Here is a 15,773-nt window from a genome sequence, read left to right as displayed (position 1 = left end):
TTGGCAGCTGCCTGGCTTTGCGGGGGGAGAGGTGACCCCCAGGCAGCCGTGCCGAACAGGCTCAAGAGACACAGACCGCCCTCCTTGCAGGGTCCAGTTAACTACAGAAACGTAGGCTCACATCAAAGATGTCTAGTTTCTCCCAGTCACACAACATAGTAATTTCCTAGAGGAGTCTATGGTGGAAGGGCACACCCTTCCTTGATTGCAAAGGGGCCAAACTGCAGGGCTTTGGCTCAGCACTGCAGGGCAACAGACCCAGTCCCCTGAAAGGAGGCCCTAGGAGAAGAATCAGGAAAGGAGCCTGGCCTGCAGAAGGGGTTAACATTTCTCTCCAGTCAAGGTCCATCAAATACAAGTGCTGATTAGACACTTTGAGAGGGAAAACAATTAACATACTTTGAATACTTTGTCTTCCCAGAGGCAAAGTGGGTAGGTAGAGGGGCGCTGTAAAAATAGAAGTACAAAAGAACATCCTGGAAGAATAAGACCCCAGTCTGGAATTCTTATCCTCGAGCAAGTAGAGTGAACTCAGACCCACTGCTGGCTGTGGGGCCTATCAGGTTCGAGATTTGCTCAGTCAAGGAAATCAAAGGGGCCATGCCTTCCCACTGCTGATGGTGAAAGAAACCTGCCTCCACCAAAATTTCTGGAGGGAAACGCAGAAGAAAAGGTTTGCTTCTCTTTGGGGACTGCAATTTATGAAATAAAAGTGATCGAGATATTTGCACTTTGTAGAAAGGGCAAGATTGCTTATTTCTGAAAAGAGGGTGGTCTTTGCTGGATGTTTGGTTTGTGAAAGTTACTTTTGATAAAAATCTGTAGTTTTTTTTTTTAATTACTAAGAAAAAATGGTGAGTTCAACAGCTTTGGTATTTTGAGTGCAAATCGTAATAGCTCCAGTGTGAAAAAGATCAAAATGGACCCTGTTCCTCAATGTTAGAAAATTACCTAAAATGCAGTTTAATAAATTATCTTTGTTATCAAATGGTAATTTACATGGGGTAATGTTCTGCGAGGAAAATGTACTGTTTTTATGTTTCCAACCTAAAACTCAACTAAAATAAAACTTGTTTTCTAAGAGCCTGGGTGCTATGAATGTCAGACGGAGGAGATAGGGCCTTTACCTCATCAGGCCGGGAGTGGAATTTTTAAAGTATGGAAGGTGGCTGTGTTCCCTGAGCTCTGGTGCTCATTTCAGGCTACAAAAAGGACAGTGGATAATATGTTCTCATTGACGTCAGCAGGGTAAATAATACCTTGCTCTGAAATCGCCTGAGTACACGTTAGCCGCTGCAGAACGCTGACGGAAGCACAGCCAACCACAGCCTGCGCATCAGCAAGGCGCGGGCCGGGCACTGCCTGCTGCTCCCGGATTCTGAGACCTAGCCCGGCCGGTTAAGGCCTCTGTAGTGGGAAGAGGGGAGGCAGGCGCATTGGGCTCCCCAAGTTCAAGCCAGCTACAGAGCAAGGGGTGGAACTGAGGGCCCAGCCAGACACTGCTCCTTACTCCTAATAGCACATCCCGAGGGCTTGCGGAAGGCCTAAGCGCTCCCCCAACGTGCACACTGCGGCCCCCCCCAGGGCGCTCTGGTGATAGAGAATCTGTGAGGTGTTAGCGGCCACTCTTATATGTTCAGACTCGTCCTCGTACCAGACCCCAAGTGAAAGGGCAGTATTAAATCCTACTTCCTGGCAGCAAATTCAACTGAGATCTGGTTTCACTCAAACCATTCCGGTTGAGCCCATGCTATAGAACCAAGACCGCTCCCAGACAGAGATCATCTGCTGGTGCAGGGGGCGGTCAAGGGCAGGAGGAGAGCAGAGCCCTCCGCACTGACTTGTGCTGCCCAGCACCATGCACAGGTGCTCAGTCCTACCCCCAAAGACTGGTGCCCTATTGGGCAACCCAAGAACTTACTGAGTTTCAATTGCCTCTTTTTTTAAGGAAAGCACTCAATTTCAGTAATGTTTTACAAACTTTTCCCTTTCCCACCAAATTTCTCCATCATTTTTGTGTTGCCAAAAACCACCCCAGGAAACAGGCCAAAATACCAGACCTGCCAGCAGAGCCTGGCCAAAGCTAGCCAGTCAGGCCCCTGACCTACATGCCCCAGAACATCCTTCCCTTCTGTGGCCTTTGTGAGCCAAAGGCTTGGCCCAGGGAGAGGGGGAGGGGGCCAGGGAGAGCTGAGCCCCAGACCCCAGGCCTCTGTCAGGCCAAGAAGGGCCCAGGACTTGCCCACACTTCCAGAGGGACACAGTGTCAGCAGCCAACTCACCACCCTGCCTCCACTGATGCCAGTTCAGGCCCCACCCAGGCATGGTAGGCCCCGCGCCCCAAGTCTCTGCTCCTGGCCATCTGCTCCTTCTCAAAGGGAGAATCCACTCATCTTCCCCATCAGCGAGATTGAGAGTTTGACTCAGTCTCTCCTTGCTCCCCAAAGGTGAGAGAATAATGGGGCCTGAGATGCTAAGAGGGGGCCAGACTAAGAACGGCGACCCTCAGAAGTCAGTCCATTACCATGCCAGGGCCACCCATGTAACTGGGAGGGGGCACAGCTGAATGGAGAAGAGCCCCCAAGGCCTCTCCCAGAAGCATGCCACGCAGAGGAAGGACCCTGAGCTCACGGCTTCCACTGATTCTTCCGTATGAGACCCAAGAACTGCCCTCTAGTCACCAAAGAAACCCAAATGTTTAGCAAGATCCCTGTGCCAGCAGAGAGGGCCAAAGGGCAAGCTGGAGGAGGCCCCAGGGATGAAAGGGCCTGGCCAGGAGAACGGGGCCCAGCTTCCCCCAGCCTGCCCCCTGGAGCAGCCACCCTGGCCCAAAAGGCCCTCCAGTCCACGTGGGGCCTACCCATTCCCTGCCAGGGACAGCGCGGGAGGCAGCAAGGCACCTCTGACTGTCCCAGGCCCTGGAACCACTCCCAGCCCTGCCACTAACCTGAACACATCACAGCAAAGGCTCATTGTCCCCAGCGCTAACTTGGGAACACACCCCAGCTGATTTAACTCCCAGGTTTACCGTGAGGCTGAAGGGCAGCCTGGCCTAGCCCTGTCCGCCAAGCAGAAAGCCCCGAGGAGATTCCCAGCTCCCCTCGAAGGCTCGTCACACAATCTCAGCTCTGCCTGCCTTGCGTTCACTTAACTCCTGACCATCCCGACACTGGACTCAGAACACGGTTGTGTGACACCTATGAACATCTCTGCACAGGGTTAAGGCTGGCTGCCCTACCCTGAGCACCTGCTCCAGGTTGAGAACCCAGAACTTTGCCCCAGATTCTTTCATTCTCAGTCTGAGTTCTGGGCAGCACCACGGGAACCACCGACAGAAGAGCATCCATGAGAAGCCGCATCCCACCTAGAAGGGGGCTTTTGTCACCAACCTCCAACTTTCAGGTCAAGCTCCTGGGCGAAGGGTTGGAGGGCCTGGGGATCTTTCTCAGTCCCCAAAGCCCCACAGTGGAGACCGTGCAGAGAGGCCGCCAGAGCCTGAGGGCATGGCTCCAACTGGCCTCCCCAGTCTCCAATCCCTCTTGTCTGTCCTCAGCACTCGGGCCTCCTGCAGCCTTTCCGGACCTCTTCCCTCCAGGTACCCAGAGCCAAGCTCCTTAAATGGCCCCTGAGGCCCCCCAACTTAGGAGCGGGGGGCCGGGCGGGGGGACAGCGGGTGTCAAGTACGGAACAAGCAGCCCCTCCTCACCCAGGAAGCTGGCCCCTCCTGAGCTGTGTGACTGGGAGGGGCTAGCAGGAACTGCCTGTCACCGGCAAGTGCTGCGTGAGAGCACAGAGGACAGACAGATGCCCGAGGCAGAGGCCAGAGAGCCTGGGGGCCCAAATGACTCTGAGTTTGGGGAACATAGGGGAAACTGGCGGAAAAAAAAAAAAAAAAGGAACAAGGACAGAAGAAGCAATGGGTGCAGAAGGAGAGGAGCCTCAGCAAGGGCCGGTGTCTGTGCAGGACAGACTGCTGGACAGAGGGCAGTGAAGGAAGAGGGAGGATTTGGGACGTCAGCGCCTACAACCATATTACTTGATTTTAGTCTCCAAACCTAGGCTCGCATGGAGACTGAATGTCCCTCACAGCTGCTCCTTCCTGCAATAACAAGACTGACATCACTGTTGTCAGGGAAATGGTGTTTTGATTAAAATCATGTGACAGCTACTTTGTGATTCAATAAACAAATCCTCTGTTAACCCTCGCCTGACAGAGGCCTGTCGGCAGCTCTGTCAGCAAAGGGCAACAGCAGGCCGTCCAGGAGAGCGGCCTTGCCACCGGGCACGGATGGCTGAGGTGAGCCGGGGTCAGCAGGAAGCACAGGGGCAGCCACACTGCTCCCTGGCGGGTCTTGGGCTGGGGGCGCTGCATGTGACCTCGAGATCACAGACTGCTCCGCAAGCAACCTGGGACAGGCTCCCAGGGCCCAGGCAGGCGCCCTTTGGCAGAAGGAATCAGCTCTCACCTCAGGACTGTTCTCTCCTGCACCAAGGGGCGGGCTCAAGCCCCGGGATGTCCAGTGGCTCCCGCGGGGCCCCAAGACTGACCCGGAAGGGGGGGCGTCAAGGACAGTTCCAGGGCTGCCGTCAGCCCTTCGGGCAGACAGGCGAGTCTGCACCACTGACAGCGAGTGAGGGGTTAAGAATGATTTCTGGTTTGCACTGGATGACTTCCTGGATCACTCACTTGGCTGCCGGCCCCTGACACGCAGGGCTCTGCCTGGCAACACTCAATTCCCTTCCATCTCACCCTTGGGGCATTTTCCTTCAGCGAGACAAAGGCAGGGAAGGCTCCCTGAGTCACGGGGCAGGGGATTTTTCTGGGTTAAATGATCTGCAGCCTCAGAGGCCTCGCACTGCTAGGAGACCCCCAAGTAGAAGAGGATTGGTGGGGGGAGGTTCACAACCACCTGAAAAATGGAGCTATCGCACCTCCCATCCAGGGGAATGAAGATGAGGGAGATGCTGCCAAGAGCGTGACAAGTGCCTGCACTTGGTTAGCAAGGCCCAAGGCTCAAGGCTTGGCCATTAGGACTATCTGCACCGCTGCGGTCCCAGGGCTGCCTGTAGGGCCGAGCAAGTCGGCCACGGACGGGTCACCTCAACTACCCCACGCTCAGGTCAGAGGCGGACGGCGCACTTAACGACACGGCCAGTTGACCCTGAATTTGTAGGAAAACATCTCACACCTTTCTTCCCAAGCAAGGCTGTTTTAGGCCTAAAAGTATATAACTCTTATTCCTGCTCCTTCGGTGAAGGTATCTTCCCAAAGGCCACTTTATGTCCCTGTCGCCCAGGGCTGCCTGCGGCGCAGACCCTGCAGGGAAAGCCGGCGGTGGCCCAAACCGGACTCACTGGTGGCTCAGGCCCTGGGATAAGAGAGTGCAGCCCCACTGGAAGAGAGAATATTCTCAGATGAAAGACTGCAGTTTGGGGCCTGGACAACAGGTAAAAGTTCTCATAGCCTCAGTTTACATAAAATGAAGGAAAAGCCATGGAGCTTTAGAAAGCGAGCTTTTCAATGTTAGAATCTTAACCAAGCAGGGGCACCTGGGTAGCGCAGTCGTTAAGCGTCTGCCTTCAGCTCAGGGCGTGATCCCAGCGTTCTGGGATCGAGCCCCACATCGGGCTCCTCTGCTGGGAGCCTGCTTCTTCCTCTCCCACTCCCCCTGCTTGTGTTCCCTCTCTTGCTGGCTGTCTCTCTGTCAAATTAATAAAAAATAAAATCTAAAAAAAAAAAATCTTAACCAAGCAGACCACTCGAGTGGGTACGAGAACTCCCGTGTCTGCAAGTCAACGAAATGCAGCCTGACATCCACACAAAACAGCTGCGGGCCTCGGCACTGCTTGTCTGGATACAGCGGACGCTGACGCAACACGGGTCTGAGCTGCGCGGCCTAGCTGACTATTGTAGGAACACGGAACAGAATACACATACCATACAAACTATGTGTTCGTCGACTGCTCACGTCGTAGGGCCTCTGGTCAACAGGCGAACAGTAGTTAAGTTCCGGGCAGTCAGAAGTTCTATGTGGATTCCCCACCGTGCGGGGCGGGAGGGCAGTCAGTGCCCCAACCCGTGTCGTTCAAGAGTCCGCTGTATCCCTAAGCCACACGCCACCCTCCTAACGGCCCCAGGGCAGAGGCCAGTACCAGCTTCAATTAACGAACAATTACTTTCAAGTTGGGAACTTTCGCACACCTTCTCCAGAGCGCCAGCAAACGAGGCTTCGGACCATTTCACGGTAAAAGTGACAGAAATGGTTTTCCCTTCAACGGACAGGGCTACCTGAACGGAGCTGTAGCAAGTGAGAACGGTCTATAGTCTCTGAGCCAAGTGGAAACAACCTGTTTCTCTAAGCGACTCTTCACCAACCGCCCGTCCCCTACGTGAGCCTTGCTGTCTCTGACCAGGAGGGTGGCAGGGAGACCTCGAGCCACAAGAGCGAGAGAGCTCTGGAAAGTCCACCCCTCAGAAAGAAGGACACGAAGGAGGGCAACAGACTCTGAAAATATACTCCTGGCCCCTAAAAACTGCACTGTCTCCTCAGGGAGAGTTAGAGGTACTGCTTCTGTGCCCAGCCTGTCGGAGCTGCAGACCAGTCACCACTCTCCACCCGTGTCTCAGCCCAGGTGTCAGTGGCACTTACCTTCCCGGTGTCCTCTTCAGGCCCTCTGGGTCTCAGGAAGTGGCTCTTGTCAGCCCCAGGAGCGCTGGGCTCCTCACTGTCCTTCACAGGAAAATCTAGCTTCCTCAGCCTTTGGGCCACCGCTAGAGATACAGACAGCAGTATGGTAATGTCCCTGGACCAGGGCACAGCCCTCCTAAGCCCACCCGCGCTTCCCAGCCGGGATACCCCCAGTGGCTCCAACACTGGCATTGGGGAGCACAGGAACCTACAAGCATGTGGGTCCCCGGGCAGAGAAAGTGGTTCACCCTGGAACCTTCCTGAAGGTGCCTTTCCCTCAACCACCATGGAAAGTGCCAGCACACTGGGCCTTACGATGCCAGCTGGGTGCACCCCCACATCTTGATCACTGCCTGCCTGCAGAGCCCCAGTCAGGCGGAAAAGACCTGGCTCCTTCCAGAACTGGTAATATCAGTTTCAGAGAACTCTAGAGAAAGAAATAACTTGGTTTTTCTACCCAATGAGTAATTAAACTCTTCACCCTTCAGATTTCCATCTCAACCGAACATTATGTAGTTCCCTGAAAACAGCAGGTTCACGGAGGCAAACGGGGAGCAGTGAAACCACTGCAGGTACAAGCACTGGAGACACGTGAGTAAGACTAGGAAAGAGGGGAAAGGACGAAGATGGAGGCAAGGATGCAAATCAGAGGAAGACCATCACAGAGCCGCAGACCACCATCAATTAGTCCTTAACGTGAGGTCACAGGTCCCTCCCCGCTCCAGGTGTCTAAGCAGAAGAGATAAAACAGGCTCCAAGAGAAGAGCGCTGGGAGGAAAACCAAGTGTCAGTCAGAGGAATTTAAGTAAAAAGGCAAGAAGAAGTAGGCAGGACAAGCACCCAGCGAATTTGGCCGCCCCGCCCTCCATCCCTGGGGGTACGCATTCAATGTGATTTCTGCAGGAAAGCACCAGATTTTCAACTCCGTGGCAACACAGTGACTAATACACCCAATTGCACCAAGAAAGTATTGCCATAGCTTCAGCACTGGCTCAGGAATGACAAGTCTGTTTCCCCCGAAGGCCTATGCTAGGATCTCAGATGCATGGATAAGACGGCTCAAAGGTCCGGTGACCATGTTGAGTCAGGACAAGCTGTCCGGCGAAGAGCCCCAGGGCCTTGCATCGCAGTGGCCAAGCTGTGGCATTTCCATGAACTGAGGGCCACTACTTCAACAAGCCCTCATTAAAACCACAGGTTAACCTGTTTGTTCTTATTAAACAGGACACATCTTCAGGTTCCTATCTTCTTAGCAGCACAGAGAAAAAAGATCTGGTCTCTTAAACCTGGGACAGGTCAACAGCGCACAAAATGTAGAAAGAAACACTAGAGTGAATTCCATGGCTGAGGAGACATCTTTATTGGGGTCAGCTTGCTGTGTATGTCTCTGCTTCACTTTCCTCATTGACCAACGGACGCCGACAACTGAGGATGAAAACCCGTGGCAGTGTACATCCCAGGTCGTCATGCAAACCCCATGGAACTGTGGCTGGAGTGGGGGGCCCTGGGGAAGGATGACCCGAAGCTTGTTTACGAGTTGCAAAATCCTTCCATTGTGCTGGGGGGAGGATGAGCTGTAGTGCAGTACCTTCAATGACTTGTTCCTCGCACGCAACACATTAGAGGACAGATTTTAGAGATTCATGAAACACACTTTTATTGAGCACCTACTATGTACACCAGACAATGATCTACGTGCTGGCAGTACAGCAGAAGACAGAACAGACAAAAATCCCTGCCCTCATGGAGCTCCTGCAGTGGACACGCTAGTGAAATCAAGATAGGAAAACCGATCCATGGTTAACAGGACCGGTATGAGCCAAAGAACAACTCCCCTGAGTGGCAAAAGGGATTCCCTATTACTTAAAACAGAAAGAGTCGATGAAGTCGCTAAGGGGTCACCCAAAAAGACAGAGCCCGCTTAGCTCCCAGACCCATGCCTGAGAGCCAAGGCTCCTGTCTCCCCTTTATCACCATCTTAGAGGGAGAGGCCAACACGCAGGCTCCCCAAGGAGTACATCTGAAGTCTAAAGGACATTTAAAAGTCCATCCCCAAGCCAATGGCATTTCCAACCAAAGAGTAAAGCAACAGTTGTGCAAGTCTGTTTCAAGAATCAAGACAACGGTCTCTCAAACATGCAATTCATTGAAGTGGAACCTAACCTGGAGATAAGAAACAAAAAGAACCACAAAACTAAAATTAAAATGTTTATAGCAGAATAGTTTAAGATATTAAAACAAGAATGTACGAAAGTTTTTTGCACAGGAATACACTGAATCCTTGGCCCAAAAAGTAATAAAATAAACACTTCCTACAAGGTAGGCTGGCAGTTTTAAATGCAGGCAGAGTAATGTCTGATTTAAAAGGTTCAAATGTTTCTCTAGGGTAAGATAAACCTGGAAGCATCTGGTCAAACTTGGTTTTATGTAATGATTTCACGTACAAAGGTTTATAGCAGTTTGCTGAACCTCACAAAACAAGGCTCAGTGGGCTCACCGAATCAAAGAACCAATTGAAAAACCAAAATGGAAACAAGGAAACCAAACAGCAACATATAAAGAGCAAAAAATAAGCTACAATAAAACCTCATTAATTAAAATTCATTAGGACAAGGCGAGTTTGATTAGACGAAAAATGTAATTAAGTCTAAAAGAAAAAATATTCAATTCTCCATGAAATACATACATATGTATTTCAGAGATAAAGAGTAAAATGAATACATCTAAAAAAAGGTGTGGCCTATTACCAATCCCCATGGAAGGTATTTTAATAAAACTGAAGAGTGATCAGTAATGGGCATGTCAACTGGTAAAAGGGTGCCTTTTAGAGCTTTTTAAAATTACTTCAGTAGTTCAGATACAACAGGCTTCCTTACATACTATTAATTGGCTTCAGCAAACCCTTCAGCTTCACTCACTCTCTTAAATTCCAGGAGGCATTAACGAGGTTTTACCGTAGAACAACAACGAACACTGCAAACGCTGAGTCCCGGGAGTCCGGCATCACCCGTCCCGAGACATCAGTGCGAAGCTACGGCAGCAAGGACCCGACGGCAAGAGGCTCCAGGTCCAGAGCAGGAAACCCTCACAACACTGCACTCCTCATCAAACATCAAATGGCGATCTTACAGTGAAGCAGTAAGATGACTGCTTATCAGGGAGGCGCTATGCTGTACGTGTCTCGGGGCGGGGGGGCCCAGTGTTTGTGAATGCAGCCACAGCGCTGAGCCACCGGCATCCGGGGAACTTCCAGCACCACATGTGAGCGGCAAGATGCATGTGTACTCCAGGTTTCCGAATGACATGATTACAGTGAAAATCAAGCAAATAAAAAACAAAACAACCAATACAAGAACCCTGAGCTTCCACACTTCCCTCTCGTGAGAGACGCTGAGGCAGACCATCATTATCCGGGAAAATGTGGCTTTCCGTACAGTTACATCTCCACATGTCTCCCAAATAGAGGGTTTATGAAATAAGTTATTCTAAACCATGTACATTTAACTTTGGAATGATGGAGAGACACACAGATACATGTAAACATCAAGAGAATCACTCCACTCCCTGTCTGGGTCCAAACCCAATGAGGCTTGGTCGGGAACAGCAAGCGGCCAGGGCCTGATTCCACAGCGCGATGCAGGAGCCCGCATGGTGCCGACAGATCAGCAGGAGACAATCAAGAAATGACTGCACCAAGTGTCAGGAACTGGTCACAAACAATGAGAATGCTTTCAATAGAATTATCCCAAAAAAGACGACGAGTAAAAAACAATCCCATTTCATCTTTAGAAAGAATGAAGTCACTGAAATTTGATCTCTTGAAAGTTGCTGCCATCTGCTTGGATGAGGTCTTGAAGGTTTTCCACTTTTTCTCCACCCAGTTTAAGAACACATTGACTATAAATCTGTGATAAGAATTTAGTAAAGTCTTTTCCCTCCTGTTCCTCATTATGCCAACGCAAGCACTGGAAAATTCCAAACAAAATCAAGTTAGTGGTACAGAAAGTTCATGAACTATCTATGTGAATATTAAGTATGACAACAATGATGTAAAAGCATGAGACTGTGAACTTCCCACTATGGTCACTTTCTTTGCTCTGCCAGGCTCACGGAGTTAAACTTTAAAAACGGACTGAAATCCAAACGACAAACTGTTCTTACCCGTGAGAATCGTACTCCTACCCAACCGTAGACCTGCAACTCAGAAAATGGCCTGCTCCACGGTGGGCCAGGAAGGTTCTACCCGCGGAGGGGCATGACGTATCCCCCGCTCCCACACACACACCCCATAACCAGGGAAAGACAGCAAACAGCAAGACGCACCACTTATGGCTTCCTGTGCGAAGTATTTGACATCCATGTCCTCGTCTTGACCTAACTTCTGTAGCACTGGCTTCACTTCCTCCTGCAGAGCACTGAAATCCAACAGTACTGTCTGTGAGAGGCAGGCCTCTGGGCCAGATAAATGCTTTAAGGTTACATGTTCTATGGTAATTTGTCAAGTTCAAAATTTAAAAAAATTATAAACGCTTATAATACATACCTGACAAGTACTAAGTAATTTCTAAACCCTCAAGAGAATTAGCTTCAGAGAATGATCTACACGTATACAGAGCTTCGACACAAAACAGCAGAGTCACACCCTCAGAAACGAGGGTACTTCCTTTACACAAACCCCTGCCTTAGGTCAAGTTAAAAATCACTGAACTCAGGTTACGCTCTTACTCCCCACTGTAAGGTGAACAATTAAATCGACTTTTTAAGACTAATACTGAAATCTTACTCAGTATCTAGAATTGGTCCAATTTTCTGAAGAGATTTGGCCACATTGAAACGGACATTCGCTACTTGGTCTCCTGCCATTTTCAATACGATGGGCAGCATCTGCTTAGTGGTGATTTCCTGACCGCAGGCTTCAGACAGTGCCTTGAAAAATAATTAAGATAGTACATTTAAAACACTTTCGGGGGCGCCTGGGTGGCACAGTGGTTAAGCGCCTGCCTTCGGCTCAGGGCGTGATCCTGGCGTTCCGGGATCGAGCCCCACGTCAGGCTCCTCCGCTATGAGTCTGCTTCTTCCTCTCCCACTCCCCCTGCTTGTGTTCCCTCTCTCGCTGGCTGTCTCTATCTCTGTCAAATAAATAAATAAAATATTAAAAAAAAAAAAAAACACTTTCGGGTTTTGTTTTTTTTTAAAGGTTTCTTTGAGAGAGAGAGAGAGAGAGAATGCGTGTGCAAGAGCACATGTGGGGGGAGGGGTAGAGGGAGAGAGAGAATCTCAAGCAGATTCTGCACTGAGCCCAGAGGCTCGATCCCACAACCGCAAGATCATGACCTGAGCCAAAATCAAAAGTCGGACATTTAACGAACTGAGCCACCCAGGCATCCCTAAAACACTTTCATGTTTTTAAATATCTCCAAATCCAAAAGACAAATGAATATTTAAAAAGAAAGCAACTGACCAACAGGAAAATGTTTCTATTCTGAGCACCCGAATGAGGGATACAAGGTAGCATTCAAAGAATCTGAGAATTAAACCAGAATTCATTCACCATTGAGACTTGATTACTGATTTTAAAATGAATTTAAAAACTGACATTTCTCTCATCGACTAACTGTCCAAATTAATCAGTCTTAAACTGATTAACCAGATTCCAAACAGAACACACTATATTCAGAATTCAGAAATACAGGCCCCAATAACTGCTTTAGCGCCTAAGCTTAGCAGTAACAGCCATGTGATACTTACATTAATGCAGAACAAAGTGGTCATTCTGTGCAAGTAATTAGGATCATTTGCCATTACTAGCACTCTGGGAACGATGGTATTTTGGGCCCACTCTGTACCAAACTTCTGAACGAGTTTCATGAGGTTGTTGGTGGCAGCTTCACGGATGGCATACACTGGCAGAAGAGGTGAAGGGCATACTGTCATGCTGCTTATGTCAGAAGCATAACCTAGTTTACTGATATCATCATCAAAGGGGGGCCAAGAACAACACTCTCCCAACACTCCAAATTTACTCCTACTACAATTACCAACGTGCTCAGAAAGGACTCATAATTAATGATTTGGTCTTTTCACAGTTGAAAAATGTATAATATGTCCAAGAAATAGGAAGTAAGGAGCTCATGATAGGCATCATTAATTAATAAATACTGAGTGTCTACTATGTGTTAGGTGTTACAGAAAGAATACAGAAGATACTTCCCCACATTCTATCAGAGAAGTGAAAGCTGCCGGCCTCCAAGAAGTCACATGGGGTAAGACTGGTCAGCACGAAGCATGAAATCGTGTAGCAAAGATCATGAGGGCTCGAGGAGTTTAGAGAAGAGAGAACAGGGAGGTCCAGGAAGCTTCAGGAAAGAGAGGTCGGGCAGTGGACCTTGGAGATTAAGGAAGATTTGTGTAAGCGGAGAAAAGAGGGGAGGAATTCCTGGAGAGGGAAGACACCAAGGGAGCCCGGCACAAAGGGGAAAAACTGCAAGGTGCGAGACTGCAAGGCTGGACAGACATTGCGCTCAGAACAGAGAGCACCTTGGGAGCTAAACTTAGATTTTGTAAGAAAAATGATGAGCTTTTAAAGCAAAGTTGTGACCTGATGACCAATGTGGTATTTAAGCAAGATAATTTCAGCAGCAGCAACAACAGCAAAAGAGAGAAAGCCAGCAGGGTGGTCATGCAGAGGCCACTGTGGTCACCTGCCTGACAGCAAATAAAAACCTCAGAGCTACTTGCCTCTCTTCCCTTAAAAGGTTTATGTTGAGAAAACATGTCAAATGTATTCTGTGAATAAATGTGTGTGCTATAACGTCCAGTAACTCCCTGTAAGATCATTTATCAAGGATGTCATAAATCTAGATAATAAAAGCCTGAGCTACGACCTTCTCAACAACTCACTACACAGCACTGAACAAAGTCAGGCCAGGTGCAACAGGTCCTATAAGACTCAAAACTGGGGCTCAGATAACAAATCCAGGGCAGTGGGTACCGACTCCTTACTCTACTTCTCTCTCCAGGTAGGCCAGCCCACCTGGGTGATAGGATAGGCAAGAAGAGCTATCCAAGCTGCAGCCCCAATCCTGGACAATTTATATAAGGCTTCCAGACAGCAAATGCCCAACTCTTCCCAGTCCACAGAGCGTTTTCGGCAAGGCCACTGCTGAGAACAGGAAAGATGGCATAGCCAAGCAACTATATAATTTATCACCAATAAGAAACCTGACCAGCGTCTGTGGGAGAAGCAGCCAGAAGCACTGAAGCCCTCTCTGCGGAGCAAGCTCAAGTCAACTGTTTTACCCATAAAACTAATTCCCTCCCTTCACATTCATGGTTTTGTCTTTGGCACAACCCCTTTCAACTCCTCCCCCTAAGGTGGAGCTTGCTAAAGCATCTGTGTCTTGTCTAATTCTTTTTTTAATTTCCTTGAGATTTTTCTCCTCTTAACGCCATTACCATAGGAAGGGATCTCACTGCCAGGGTAACCAGAGACCACGCACACACTCGGCCTTGACCCAGACCTCAGCTGTACTCAACTGTACTTGGCCCGATGCCTACTATGTTCTTGGCTCCTCTCAATTTTGTGCCAAAAGAATGCAAACCATTCCAGAGCTCTGTTTTCTCTCTTTTTTTTTTTTGGTCCCTCTCCTCTTTCCCTCTCCCCTCAAGGTCTCACAGACTTGCAAGTTTCCTCTGAATGCCTAACACGCTCTATATGCTCACTCTGACACTTTATGCTTTCTCCTATAAGAAATAAATTCCCCTTCTCAATTCCTCCCTCTGATCAACACTGTCCACTCAACCTCTGGAAAGGAGGGGACACGTTCTTCCTTATACTACTCCTGATTTTTCACAATACTCTTTTAATAGTTTAGTAACCAGGGAAAACGTTTCAAAAATGTAAATGATCAGTGATCACTACACAGTAGTTATCTACAATGCAAAACAAAACCAACAACAAAAAAACCACGTGACTAAGTACAGGACAATTTCAGACTGACATTTCACCGATTCAAAGAATGCTTGCAATGCCAGTTTAGTCTGCTAGCGCGCTGCCACAGATAAAGGAACAGGGTCTCTCTTACAATCACAAATTGGAGGAAAGATATCTGAAAAGTGAGGAAGAAGTAACTGACTTGTACAGACAAAGCAATCTTACAGAGAAAGGGTGTGAGGAATTCGATTCTCTGTAGAACCTTAGGACTTTGAAAGTTCCTCAGAATTTATCTAAACTGCAAGCTTTCAAAAAAGTATATAGAATGACCCACTGGGATGTGTCCTTCCCACTAACATATTTAATGTTACATTAAATATGTATCAGAAATAATATAAACATTATTTTCCTAAGAGGAAAGGAATTTCTTTCGTATGATTTACCAAACTTAAGTTTCATTTAAGAGAAAAAAAAATTGGCCAAAAAAGGTAACTTTAGAGGATAAGAGTCTTCACGTCTAGTTTGAAAACACTGAAATCACCTGCATATATATGCTTTTACGAGATTTGCACATTTCTTTCACACCCTCCTCTTCACTGTCTTAACCATATAATCTTCCACATGTTCCAAATATGCCGTTAACGAAACCACCTCTATGTACAAGCAGACACAAGTAACCCACTCCTCCCAAATATCCAGGCATAAGCACTGCAGGTGAACAGGAATACACTCAACACATCAAGTCTATGTGAGATGCTGTGGAACTGAAACAGGATGCCTAGCAGGTGACAACAAAATATGGAATCAAAGCTCACACCAGACATCCCAAACCCCTAGAGCCCCCCTGTGAACAGGAGTCAGGCCACACCGAAGCTGCCAAGCCTGGACATGGGGCGTGGTGGTGAATCCCACTGGCAGAGAGGGCGCCCCTCCCACCCATCGCTGCCTGGCAGACCGGAGGAGACACATGGACCTGAGACCTTGGCAAAAAATCAACTGCTAACAAGTTAACATGTAAGGTGGTTTTATAGAAAACATCCATTGCCTTGTCTATCTTGATAAGCAACTTCAGTAACAGTTTGTGGCACTGGAAGAAAAGGATTCTGTGATTGCTGACTTATGTTAAAAATACAAAGAGAAGATAAATTTTC

At 48.7% G+C, this 15,773-nt stretch overlaps 1 protein-coding gene across 8 annotated transcripts in view; it reads right to left on the bottom strand.

The window, feature by feature from the left end:
- Window positions 1-15,773, bottom strand: part of PPP2R1B (protein phosphatase 2 scaffold subunit Abeta) — a 35,126-nt gene that overhangs the window by 4,142 nt on the left and 15,211 nt on the right. For 4 of the 8 annotated variants that reach the window (XM_040631233.1, XM_040631232.1, XM_040631234.1 and 1 more), the window contains exons 12-15: window positions 12,438-12,592; window positions 11,473-11,615; window positions 11,013-11,104; window positions 6,651-6,772 (exon numbers count right to left, since the gene is read on the bottom strand). In XM_040631233.1, coding sequence (XP_040487167.1) covers window positions 6,651-6,772; window positions 11,013-11,104; window positions 11,473-11,615; window positions 12,438-12,592 — 512 coding nt within the window. Of the gene's footprint in view, window positions 1-6,650; window positions 6,773-8,329; window positions 10,655-11,012; window positions 11,142-11,472; window positions 11,616-12,437; window positions 12,593-15,773 lie in introns of those variants that run through there. The other 4 variants (XR_005835084.1, XM_040631231.1, XM_040631235.1 and 1 more) reach the window with 4 other exon arrangements.

The sequence above is a fragment of the Ursus maritimus genome, unplaced genomic scaffold, assembly GCF_017311325.1.
Source record: "Ursus maritimus isolate PB19 unplaced genomic scaffold, ASM1731132v1 scaffold_16, whole genome shotgun sequence".
Classification (NCBI taxonomy): domain Eukaryota; kingdom Metazoa; phylum Chordata; class Mammalia; order Carnivora; family Ursidae; genus Ursus; species Ursus maritimus.
Note: the sequence above shows the minus strand (reverse complement) of the source record. Positions and strands in the feature narration are given on the sequence as shown.